The 13,828-nt window shown below is 38.6% G+C and overlaps 1 gene segment (V, D, J or C); it reads left to right on the top strand.

Annotated features, from left to right (window-relative positions):
• Window positions 1-13,828, top strand: part of LOC106980666 (T cell receptor gamma constant 1-like) — a 30,801-nt gene that overhangs the window by 15,715 nt on the left and 1,258 nt on the right. The window contains 3 exon segments of the C gene segment in view: window positions 3,496-3,576; window positions 7,738-8,067; window positions 11,974-12,021. Coding sequence covers window positions 3,496-3,576; window positions 7,738-8,067; window positions 11,974-12,021 — 459 coding nt within the window.

The raw sequence follows: 13,828 nt of genomic DNA, 5'->3' as shown, positions 1-13,828 counted from the left end.
GAAGACGGACTTCTACAATTTTCTTCTTTTATTCCAGGAAAAAATGTCCTAAAAAATTATTTTCTCATTTTTGCACTGTGTGGTAGAGAATCATGTTGTCAAGTGGTAAAAGTAGCTGATTTTAAAATGGAGAACATTGTTCACACTTCTCGAGTATATTTCTGTTGGTATGTTTGTATTTCTGGTTACTGAAGAGTTTCCTCTTTCAGAAACACAATCCCAGATTGCTAACGGAGCAGGCTTGGTGTTTGTGAGAACAGAAGGGTTTTTTGCCTTTGATGAGATCTCTAAGCAGTTTCACACACTCGAACACCTGGAAATCAAAACATCTTAATTCTCTGAACACTTTTGCTGGTAATTTAGATAACTGGTTGGTTGCCTAGTTACTTCCAATCTCTCTTTTTTACTGGTGCTTTCATTGTTTCCATTTTCTATCAGCACTTTCAGTAATTACTGGCTCCTTGGAAAACAGACATTTTTGCCAACTAATCTGAGGAAAATTTATAAAATGTCAGACGCCATGAAGCCTATACTCAAGGACTTCCAAGGGAACCCAGAAGATCAAATTGCCAGGACCAGGTTTCTACTTGCCAGTCATGCCATGAGGCTCAGGACAAGGCTGACGTTTTTGTAGAAGTTCTAACCAGTGTGATGAATCAGGCTGGATCATGGTATTTGCAGAAGGAACTAAGGTCATAGTAACTCCCCCAGGTAAGTAACTTTGTTCTGCTTTGATCGTGTGAATAAAAAAACTGATGCATGTTTTTTAGAAAAAAACAATTTAGGATCAGAGCAGCTTATGGGCAGCAATTTCGCAGCTACAGACACTCTACATGGAAATAAAACTACTTTGCAAACGTTTATTTACTTCTCTGCTTGCAAGTGGAGCGAACTTCTACTTTTAGAAAAATATACACACAAAAATAGACTCAGTCTTGAAATTAAAATGATTTTTAGGACTGTGTCTATAAACCATTGGTGTGAGTTAATGGTTCAAGCTGCTTTTTTTGTAGATGGTCTCTGAAGAGACAGACACTTTGATTAAGTTCCTTTTAGTATGAATAGTGCTCCGTTCTTAATGACTAGTGCTTCTTTCTCTAATAACCTGCCAAATTCTGTAACTGCTTTTGCTTTCAGCTTTTAGCAGTTGAAAAATAATTTACTCTTACAGTAAATGACTACAAAATGTCAATAATCCCATTAATTCTTATTACTCTAGCTTCTTAGAGGGCAGCCTGAGACTAGTCGAAATTTGTGCTATTGTGAGTCTCGTGATATTGCCTAGCGACAGTCCAGTTTAATGGATTTTGTGAGCTCAATAAACCATTTCAACTCCAAAGTCCATAGAAAAAGTCCGTCTGCCTGGGTTTACGTTTTCATTTGTTCATTTACTATCTCAGGAAACACTTATTGAACACAGTTTCAGTGTTGGATGCTAGTGATAAAGAGTAAAAAAGACACAGCCCCAACACTCAAAAAGCTTTTGGTCTACAGGACAAGTATTCTAGATCGTGGCTTCTTCAGGCCATAATCCCTTTTCGGCATGTAGCTGTAAGACAGAGAAAGTCTTGGATTCATGAGCTCTCTTTATTAATTTGTATAATACCTATTGCTTATAAAATCCAGATGTTTTGTTTGGTGGAGAATTTTGATAAAATGGCCTGAAACCACCCCCTTGAAGAGAATAATAATATTAGCTAAGTTTCACTGAGGGCCAGATACCATACTGACTAGTTTCATCGCCTTATCTCATTCATTCCTCAACAGCCCTATACAGAAAATCCTCGTGTTCCAAGTTCACAGATGTGGAAAGTGGGGTCTGGAGAAGTTCAGTCATTTGCCTTAATTCACATGGCGAGTTACTATGTCAAAAAAGTGGGATCCAACAGAGACCTGTCCACCCCAGAATGCATGGTGTAGGCCATGATGTGATACTAGAAACATTTAGCCATGTTTTTATATGTCGATATTTACTCATGTGCAGCCTGACCTTTAAAATAGACTCTTTAGGGGTCTTAGGGTGGCTCAGTCGGTTGAGCGTCTGACTTCGGCTCAGGTCATGATCTCGCAGTCTGTGAGTTGGAGACCCGCGTCGGGCTCTGTGCTGACAGCTCAGAGCCTGGGGCCTGCTTCCGATTCTGTGTCTCCCTCGCTCTCTGCCCCACCCCCGCTCATGCTCTGTCTCTCTCTCTCTGTCAAAAAATAAATAAACATTAACAAAAAATTTAAAAAAATAAAATAGACTCTTTAGTTGAATGCTTAATTAGTAATAGCTCATAATTTATACTGCTCCTCATACAGAAAACAATGCTTCTGCTTCCAATCATGGCATTAAAATGGCCTCTCCTCCCCCCAAAATATCCAGTAAGTCATGCTGAATACGCATTCATTAGATTTTCAAAATGTGATTCTTAGGGTATTGCTATAAAATGACAAGTCCTTTCCACACCATCGCATTCAGTCTTCTTTCCGCATCGGCATCAAGTGCGCCAGTAACACTGACTTGGGCAGGACAGCTGGAGCAGGTGACCTACAAGCAGGACTTGGCTGCATGACCCACAGCTGCCTTTCTGTTCAGGCCGGGGCAGTGGCAGAAAGACCAGACCAGACAGGATCCTCTGATGAGCAGCTCAGCATTTGATTTGATTTGATTTAAAAAAATTTGTAATGTTATTTATTTTTGAGAGAGAGAGAGTAAGCATGAGTAGACGAGGGGCAGAGAGAGGAGGAGACACAGAATCCGAAGCAGGCTCCAGACTCTGAGCTGTCAGCACAGAGCCCGACGTGGGGCTCGAACCCACAAACTGTGAGATTGCAACCTGAGCTAAAGTCGGACATTTAACCGACTGGGCCACCCTGGCACCCCACGAGCATCTCAGGATTTTAAATCAATGCCTGGAAACTGTTGGGGTAATTTCATGTTCAAACAGGCAGTCTTTCAGGAATGAATAGATTAAGAGATTATTATTAATATTTCAGACTGTAACTACTTATCTGGTCTACCATCAGTGGGGCTTGGATTCTGGAAAGAATTTACCTACAGTCAAACAAGATAGCGACCCCTCAATACCTAGAAATAAGAAAAAAACATGTAAAAATATTGAAGATTCATTTATTAAATACTTTTTTGTTCCTCTTCAAAAACAAAATAAATAATAACTGCAAATTATACTCTAATAAAAGAAGCGATATTGCACGACAAAGTCTTTTAAGGGAAGAGATTTCTAAGGGTCAGGAAAATGTCGAGAGAAGGTAAAACCATATTCTCCAATGCGTGTGAGCGAGATGGAAAGACACAACCCAGCTGCCCAGGCAGAGAGAGGTCAGTTCATCCATTCTTGACTAAGTTCATCTCTGATGTGATGTTGCTTGAGGTTCATCTTTGTGTAATGTTAGCAGGACCTACTTTTTATATGTTTATATAAATATTGAAAAAATGTGGGCACAATTTTAAAAGGTGGCACAAAGGGAGATTTCTGTACAAGCTTTTCAGACAGTGGGAGTGGTATGATGGGTATCGCTGGTATAGCTGGGGCAACAAAGTGTTCGGTCCTGGCACACTGCTCAGGGTCACAGGTAAATATTCTTTCATTCTGCTGTATAACGTAGGGAGGGGAGGCAGGGGATGCAGGGGCGGAAGGCTAGGTGCTGGTGCCGGCTCAGAATTCTAGGATTCAGTCCCAGTTTGGTCGCAAATGGCAGCAGGATCCTTGGAGAGGTAGGTGACTGTGTCCTAGTCCTTGGGGGTAGTTGCCACCTGAGCTCCCGTGAAGGACATTGACAAGGAGCTAACTTGCGACAGCAACTGGGGGTTTCTAAGGGATGGAGATCTCAGGGCCATTTGGGTTTTCTGTGTTGAAAGTTTTGTAAAGAAGTTTATCTTATTCATTTAAATCCAAAAATAACTAATGGAAAAGAATGAACACGGGGTGCCTGGGTGGCTCAGTTGGTTAAGTGTCCGACTTCCACTCAGGTCATGATTTCACAGTTTGTGGGTTCAAGCCCCCCATTGGGCTCTGTGCTGACAGCTTGGGGCCTGGAGCCTGCTTCGGATTCTGTGTCTCCCTCTCTCTCTCTGTCCTTCCCCCACTCGTGCTCTGGCTCTGTCTCTCAAAAATAAATAAATGGTACAAAAAAGGATGAACAAAAAAAAATTGCTAAACTTGTGTTTTGTCAAAGGATAATTAATATCAAATATCGAAATATTTACCTGTGTAAACATATTCAAAAATGTGATAAGCTAGGCTTTTTCCCCTAAATGCAGTATTAAATTTGTTCATTCTTCATTAGCCTTAGAAATGAAATTTTGCCTGAGGGGGGAGAATTTCTCACAGGGATGGCTAGCGTACTAGATGAGTCAAATAAAAATTTTTAAGAATTTTCTCAAAGGTGGTAAAACATTGAAAAAAATGAAAGATGATATATCGTGTTTTCCTTAATGGCTGTGATCATAGGCACAGATGAACTCGTAAGCTGAAAAGCAAGCTTCTGGTCCTTTTTCCAATTGACTACGTAATCAATGTAAATTCTTACAATCTAATTAAATAATGGTGACTTAGATATAATTCATTGAGTCCTGAAAGATGTCTTTTAGGAGAATGTGGTACACAAAATATAGACTGTGGATCTGGATCTATCACTTTCTGGATAACCATCCTTTAGTGATTAAATTTTGATTCAGTCATTATTGCTTTCTTAAAATTATAAAAATAATAAATGCTTATCATGGAAAAAATTGGAAAATAGAAAAATAAAGAAAAAAATTAAAAATTTTCAGTGACACTTATTGCTGTTAATATTTGCCATCTTTCCTTCCATTCATTCTATCAATGTAACAACCATCCAAGAGGATGTTACAAAGACTAAATGAAATTAAATATGGAAATAGCTACTATAAAAATTAGGTTGTCAGAGATAAAGAATGACAATTTCAAGAATTCAAATTACCACCCACTGGAGTTTTTTTAATGAAATCAGGAGTACAGAAAAATATGTTAATTACCATCTAGTCTACATGTCATTTTAGAACAAATGGTCGAATTTATGAAATACTTCCAACTCCTAAGACTCATTGTCACCTGCTTGTAAAAATGATGAGACTGTAGTAAGCCTCACTTTAAAGACTGCTAGCCTGATCTCTAATTTTTCAGTGGAAATATCCAGACATAGAGAAATAGGGAGGAAGTTTCAGAACTTAAATATATAAACTTACAGTGATACAGATAAAAAGTCAAGTATTCATTTGTATACTTGATATCTTAATTGAATTATACCTACAAAGTTAAAAATGATATCAGTACAGCATCACTTCAGAAATATTGCTTTTTCTGCCCTCACATTTCATTACAAATGTTGTTCAGACTTTTCATATGCATCTAAAACATCCACTTTAGAGCAAATTCCTGAGTTGTCTCCGGCTCCGAGTTTCTGTTTGGGCATCCCGTTATGATGTTGTCACTGGATCTTTTATCTGAAGAGAAAATTACTCACTTACAAAATTTTTTAACAAAACATTTTTTTCATTCACTTCACTATTCTATACTTGTGCGATGTAAGTGTAAAGTGTAGTGCTTTTCGTCCCAAGTACTATTTGCCAAATCCATGTTACCAGCGCTACCTCTGAAACTAGCATTGGGTTTATTTCGGGTTGATATCTTGTCCAAGCAGTATTGTTTGATCAAAGCAGAGCAGTAGAAGAGCTTCCTCTACTGAGGACGTTGCCCAAGGACATAAGGCAACCTGAGGGATTGTGTTGGGAAGTAAACCTCACCTTAGGCTCTGGCATTTTAATGCATTTGAATGGTGCGTGTTTAGCATCTGTGTGGCAGAGTGGGATTTGCAAACATCTTCTCTGATGTTTCAAGTCATCTTCAGTTAGACTTGAAAAACTATCAACCTCGGGGCGTGTGGGTGGCTCAGCAGGTTGGCCATCTGACTCTTGGTTTCAGCTCAGGTCACAATCTCATGGTTTGTGGGCTCAAGCCCCGCATTGGGCTCTGTGCTGACAGCTCAGAGCCTGGAGCCTGCTTCGGATTCTGTGTCTCCCTCTCTCTCTGCCCCTCCCATGCTCATGCTCTGTCTCTGTCTCTCAATAATAAACGTTAAAAAGAAATTTTTAAAATAAAAATTAAAAAAAAGGAAAAGAGACAAGAGTTAGAAACAGTATGTTACCATCCAGAATCTTCTCAAGTTCATCATTTGATTTTAAAGTTGTATACTATCAGGAATCAGAAGTATTCCTATTTAAAAAAAAAACACAAATTTTCTAAGATGAAAATTAGATTCCTTAATATATTGACTACAGGCTAAAATTATGTAAATGTCATGTACAACTGAAAAATTAATCTTGTGTATCTAGCTTGTTTTTTAAATTAAAAGCAGAGTATATGGCTGGAGAAATATACAGTATCTTATTGATATAATGAATAAAAAACTATTTGTACTACAAGCAAGATGTATAAACTTAAAATAAGCACATTATGCCCTAATTCTACCTGCAGCATGAATAAAAACTCATCCTTTGCTTACTGACTTAGTATAAAAATCAGGAGCTTTGTTACACAGGTAGAAATTTTCAAAAAAATTTTTTCCTAAAAAAAAAATAAAATTGAGTATTAACAGTACCCCCCCAAAAAATAATTTTTTTACTTGTACTCCTCAAATGAGAAATCTGACTGCTTTTTTCTTAAGAAATTGTCCATTGGACTGTTAAACTAACTCCAAACTAGCCCAAAGAGAATATCAGTAAAGCACTTGCATTTCAGTTGGAAATCAATTTTGAAAGGATTCTAACATTTATCATTTCAATCATTAACAGTAAATGTGTGATCAACTAACATACCAACATATGCCCCTGGAAACTATGATGTTTTGTTATGTATTCTGCCATTATGTCTACAGGAAACTCTGGAACCCTAACTGTTAACACTACACTACTTACATAAAACTTTATTCAGCAGCTGACATCACCGATTATTGTGGCATTGTAAACAGTTCCGCAGCTTTCTAGGAAGATTATGCTTTGAGTGGAGACTCTGAGAGTCAAAATACGATGTCTTCCTAGTCACACTTGAACTTCAAATGAAATTCCAATAGAAAATGTGCTTTTAGTGACCATTTTCCACAGCAAAACCAAATTCTGGTAAGTGTGTTATTCCATGAAGCTAATATAAAGGCATTTCTGAAAATAATCAGAGTTTTTTAATAGCAGTTTTGTATATGTTGCCACGTTGCTTCTAAATTCAAGGCATTGTAAGTAATTTGGAGGTGCAGCTTTAAACATTGTCCTACTCAAAAAACTGCGTGATTCAGGCGGGATAGTGAGTTGTTCTATAAAATCAGAAGTCAAGGAGGAGGATTCCACTACTTGAGAAGTGGGCATGGGATCCATATTTGAAGCTAAGAGTTCAACTTGATAGATTGTCAAGTATGTGTGGAAGTAGATTCCCATTCAAAAAGTGACTATGTATACGGTTTTAAAAAATCTCATGTTTATCCACACTCTACCACTTACTTATTAGCTGTGACTTTGGGAAAGTTACATGACCTCTTGTACCTGTTTTCCCATGGAAACTAAGAAAGTGAGCAACTCATAACCACTGTGGATGAAAGACCATGGTAAGCAGGAATACTATGGCAACTTTCTTTCATTTCACTCTGTGCTAGGTGGTTCCAAACCACACAATGTTTGTGTTTCTCTAATAATGTTTTTAACTGTTATTCCATTTCCCCCCACAGATAGAAGCCTTGATGCAGACACTTCCCCCAAGCCCACACTCTTTCTTCCTTCGATGGCTGAAATAAAATTCGATAGGACTGGAACGTATCTTTGCCTTCTTGAGAATTTCTTCCCTGATGTTGTCAAGATAGACTGGAAAGAAAAGAACAGCAAAAGAATTCTGATATCCCAGCAGGGAAACACCATGAAGACAAAGGACACATACATGAAATACACCTGGTTGACGCGCACTAAAAAGTCAATAAATAAAGAACACAAATGTATCTTCACACATGAGACTAATAAAGGAGGGGTTGATCATGAGATTGCTTTTCACTCAATGAAAAAAGGTATGTGCATATCTAATCTAATCTAAGTATAATATAATGTAGTATAGTAATAATATAATATAATATAATATAATATAATATAATATAATATAATATAATATAATATATAACCTTCCAGTAGCCTACCTTTTCTGTCAAATATTAATGAAAAGAAACAAATATAAATCTTTCTTAAATGTTGTTACCTAATGGTAGCATAAATGTCCTGCTATTTCTCCATAGAACTAAAATACTATGGGTTTTGGAACATACAAAGAAAAAGAAAAAAATTCATTTAGCCTTTTCACCTCAGTTTCATCAACCAAAATATTAAGGTTACAGTGATGTTTTTAGCATCATTGTTTGGGTTAAACGAAACAGTACATGTAAAGGCACCTAGCAACCTCACACACAATAAATGTTCAAGAGAGTCCATTTCTAAGGATCTTACTTGATCAGAAAATAAGAACAATTACACATCGTTCAAGAATGTTCTACCCAGCCAAGTCCCTCTCATTTCAATCTTGCTGTACTCAAAGTATGACCCATAAACAACGAGCTGTATGTGACAAAATGCTGTTCATTTGAAGAGCCAGAGCGCAGCTCAACAACAAAAAAAAAGTATAATTTGGTTGCTGAGGTCTTAGTATGCCTTGGGTTTTTTAGATTTGAATTTTATGTACTGCTGCAAGGTGAAATTTGGTAAGTAGAGAGGAATGAGGCTATGTGTACAAACATTCTTCCATTCTACACAATGGATGTATTTCTACCCCTGGGAAATGCTGCCCAGCAAACACTGCAGAATGAGTGTGTGCCAGGCCTGGAAAGGATGCAGGATGGACCACTGTCCCCAGGAGGATCACTACCGTAGAGTGAATACACGTTTCCTAATCACTCACAGTCACTTGTGATTCAGCCATGGTGTCCCGTAGGATCACCGTTGGTACAAATGCTGATCATTTTTAGATAGCGTGGGCACCCGGCTGTGATCCAATAACCTCTAGACTCAGAAGTCAAGTCCTGAGCCTTGACATAAGAGACCACGGCCCCAGAGGGCCCACTGGACAGGACTAGTTTGTACTTTTCTCTGTGGTTAACAAGCCCTTTGGAAGCAGGGGGAACACGCACATAACTAAATGTGCAAAGACCTTTGCTGTGTACCGCTTGAAATTGTTGAAATGAATCTTTATCTTCTTGGATCCTTAGTGTTTCCAATGATCAAATTAGGGTTGAACATTTATCTCTGCTTTCTCCCTGGCTGTGATGAAGAAGAAATACAATCATGTCAGTGAAAATGCTTGCTTTTGAAAATATAACATGAATGCATTTATTCATGTGCTTCTTGTATTTATGTGCATCCTCTCCTAAAACTAACTGAAGTAAGAGTGCAAACACCCCTAATTTTTTAAAATTTCTACAGGTAAGAAACAGAGAGGAGGCAAATGAGCAAAGCACAAGTTTAATATAGCCCTTGGGCTAATGTCCTTTAGGTATTGATTTTTATAGTGATCAAAGTAAAAACACAGTAAGTTTCATGGTGATGATTACTGAAAAGAGGGAAGTTCTAATTTATGATGTGTTTTCCCTGAGAATTAATTTCTGAAAGGAATGTCTCCCAAGGTCTTCTCATAGCAACAAAGCTAACAAAGGCATTTCTGATACCATTCTACAACAAATTTCTATTGCTATAGGTTTGCTGCTTGTTGTTTTTATTTTTGATGAAAGCTAAAAATATATAGGACAAAAAATCCATGCTTTTGAAGAGATAAAACTAATCTGGTCCAAGTTTTCAATCAACTTGCATGGAGAAAGAGAACCTAGGGTACATACACAGATTTTAATTTGAAAAATTGCTACCTTACTGCTTTTACCTCAATCAATGCATGGTGATAAGAGATTTTTATTTCTCTTTTAATGAGTAAAGGCACCATATAAAATAGAAAGGGACTTTTAAGACACTTTAAAATTAGCTCTTAAGGAGGGGTGCCTGGGTGGCTCACTCGGTTGAGCACCCAACTTTGGCTCAGGTCATGATCTTACGGTTTGTGAGTTCGAGCCCATGTAGGGCTCTGTGTTGACAGCTCAGAGCCTGGATCCTGCTTCAGATTATGTGTCCCCCTCTGTCTCTGCCCCACCCCTGCTTGTGCTCTGTCTCTGTCTTTCAAAAATGAATAAACATTGAAAAAAATTTTTTTAATTAGTTCTTAAGGATATTTTAACATCTAAATATGATTACACATTTTTATTTTGGGGATTTACCCCAAAGACTGCACCTCAAACCCATTTTTTAAGCACACCCCAAAACAGGATTCTGTGGAGTGTGTAAAATTGCATCCCAGAACCATGTGTGTATGGACAAGGACACATCGAGTGGAAAAAGGAAAAACAAAAACAACCTTGTAACTCTCTCTTCCTGCATCCCATGGTCAATGACCTTTTTAAATTTTTTTAAATGTTTATTTATTTTTGAGAGACAGAGACACAGAGTGTGAGTGGGGGAGGGCAGAGAGACAGGGAAACACAGAATCTGAAGCAGGCTCCAGGCTCTGAGCGGTCAGCACAGAGCCCGATTCAGTGATCTTTTTAAAGGAATTTTGTCTTATTATGTATGTTGGGCTTTTTTTGAAACATTGTAGAGAAATACAACCCTCACCTCAGATTTATATATTCAGAAAACTATAATTATTACTCAGTGTATCTTTCTGTCCCCGGAAAGAATGCACTGAAATGCTGAGCTTCTGTGATAAAAAGGGTCACTTGCAAGAACGATTAAGGTACTAGAAGAGATGATGTCTGAGAGTCCACAGTGCTGGAGGTATGTTCGATTTCTGTGGATTGTGTCCCAAGGTACTTCCCACTTGCTCTAGCTCATCTAATCTCCCATAATTGTCATGTGAGTGTTGGCTCAGCCAATTTCTGGTATGAGTCTGGGCAAGTGAGACTCTCTAAACCGTATTTCCTTGTGTGTAACATGGAGCCCTCCAGATTCAACTCACATCAGTGTGACTGAGGGATCAGATGAAACAATGCAAGTGAACCTTTCACACAGTGCCTGGCACGGTCAGGTCATAATCACTCGATAGGTATTGGCTTTCATTAGCATTGCTCTCACGTCTTTAAACAGCTCCACTCCAGAAAATCATGCGCAGGAGTTGGGGTTACTGGGGAGTGCAGGGTTTGAAAGGTAGGGCTGCTTTTCTTTGCTTCTACGGGAGAATTATGTAAACCAAACTTCTCCCAACGTGTAAGATTCTGCTGTGGATTCCAGGGTTGGAAGAATTATTTTGGTAGTATCCCTTCATGTCAGCAGTGGGTGCTGAGGACTGTATAGCAATCACTTTTTCCATTTTTTTATTATTTTAATTCAACAAGTATTTACAGAACACTTACTTTGAGGCAGGCACTGTGCTAGGAGCTATGAGCACAGGAAGAAAACAAGATAGTCTCAGACATTACCCGCTAGTTGTGAGAAAAAAAGAAAAAAAATGCATCATTCATGAACTTCAACGTCTTCATGTGCAGAAACACAGTCTATGAATTGATCTACTGAATTATATAAAATCAGGTCAACCATTTCTGGAATTGTGGGGCTCATATTTGTAATGGCTCTATCTGGATTGACAGATTCTGCCTTCTTCCCTCCCTCTTTCCCCTCCTCATTCCTTCCTATCTTCCTTCCTTGCTCTTTCTCTCTTCTTTCCCTTCCCTCCTTCCTCTCTCTCCCTTTCTCTCTCTCCCTTTCTTCCTTCCTTCCCCTCTCTCCCTTTCTTTCATTTCTGCCTCTCTCTTTTCCTTCCTCCCTCCCTCTCTCCTTCCTTCATTCTTTTTCTTTTTTTTCTTTTCTTTTCTTCTTTTCAGCCCCAACACAGACACATATCAAATAATGAATATGAACAATTGAATAATACTTGTTCTTATATCTTGTAGAGCTCGCTGTCATTGATTCTATAGAAGCTTCTCTGAAAGATGAAAATGGTAAGGCTTTGTATGTTTGCCTTTATGATATGTTATAGCATTTTTCCTCCTGATCAGCTTTACTTTTGAACTTCCCTGGCTTCAGATAGAAGCCTCATAATGGCAGGATCTTGCAAAATAGACTGAGTGATACTTTAAGTCAGTCCTTCATTTCCCAGGGATCAACTTCACACAATAAATGCTGGTTTGGGAATGAGAGGACTTTATAGTCTTAGGGGTGCAGCGAGGGGCTCTGAAGTCTTTCCCCAATGGACTTTATTCGCTTCTGTGGTCTTTATTTTTACTGAGGAAAACACAGTATCAAGTTGCTTCTACATTTTTGTAAGTCTGTGTTCTTGCTCATATTTAGTAACATGAACCGACACTGAGAGGTTCTTGTACAGAAGGCGTTGTGTTACTGTGAGTGCATTTTGTTTAATTCTCTTAATACTCACTATGAAGGATTTTATTCCCATTTTACACAAGAGGGCAGTGATCAAAAATTAATTAAATGCCTTGCACCATGCCACACAGTGAGATCTGAGGCTTCAACACAGAGGGTTTAAGAGTTCATATACTTAGGGCATCTGCGTGGCTCAGTTGGTTAAGTGTCTGACTTAGGCTCAGGTCATGATCTCTTGGTTCACGAGTTTGAGCCCTCATCAGGCTCACTACTGTCAGCGTGGAGTCCACTTCAGATCCTCTGTCCCCCTCTCTCTCTGCCCGTTCCTCACTCATGCGCTCGCTCTCTTTCTCTCAAAAAACAAGTGGGGGGGAAAAGAGTTCATATACTTACTCAGTTTTCTATTCTTCCTCTAAGATGTCATCATAGTGCAAGAAACTCCAAAGCCAAGGCCCTGAGACAGGTGCACACATGGGGCGTGGGTGTGGGTGCAGGGCTTCAAGTGCCACAAACTGGACTTTTAACCTCAGCCTTTTAATTATTAGTTGCATGAATATGGGTACATTACTTACATTATCTGAGCCAACCAGGAATAACATGAATAACACCTCCTTCAGTTGTTGAAGACGTAAGGTCACATATGTGGAATGCCTAGCATAGGGTATCTCATTTAGCTGACACATTAGAAGTACTAGTTTCTGTCCCTTTCTCCCCACATCTGTGCAAGAAAGTGACGAGGAGCATTGGTTCCACCCCTGTTGATCTGCCCTCCATATCCAATACCAAGGACCTTAGCTAACATATTACCTGACCAAAGGCAAGAAGTTATGAGTACCTCACCTCTCAATGTCCCTTTTCATACCAAGTACTAATAATTCTGGAGTTCTGATTCTCTGGAGATAAAGCCTGTACAAGAAGTTTCCACAGGAAGAGACCCTGCCTTCTGGTTCATTGAGTAGTCAGTTGGTCCCACAACCATTGTCATTAATTACTTCTTGACATCATATATTTCCTGGGTAATTTCAAAGGATAGTAAAGGCAATCATTCTATAGCTCCAATGAGGAATATTCAGGAAAAACAAGGGAGTTAGTTATGACCTCCTAACATTGGAGAGAATTTGGATTAACTACTTCCTTCCACTTTATTTTCTTTTGTTATTTTTTTAGGTTTTTATTTAAATTCCAGTTAGTTGACTTAGCGTGTAATATTAGTTTCAGGTATACAATATAGTGAATGATTCAACACTTCCATTCATCACCTAGTGCTCTCCACAACTAATGCCTTCTTGTAAAACCTCCCACCCACCCTACTGTGAACATCACCAAATTTCCATAGAGTATGGAAATTCCTACACTTGGTAGGAATCTCATTAATGCACAATATGTAATGGCTAAGATGCTGCTAAATCAGTAATTCATCATTAT

The sequence above is a fragment of the Acinonyx jubatus genome, chromosome A2 (assembly GCF_027475565.1).
Source record: "Acinonyx jubatus isolate Ajub_Pintada_27869175 chromosome A2, VMU_Ajub_asm_v1.0, whole genome shotgun sequence".
Taxonomy (NCBI): domain Eukaryota; kingdom Metazoa; phylum Chordata; class Mammalia; order Carnivora; family Felidae; genus Acinonyx; species Acinonyx jubatus.
The sequence above is the reverse complement of the archived record's forward strand: the minus strand, read 5'-3'. Positions and strand labels throughout refer to the sequence as shown.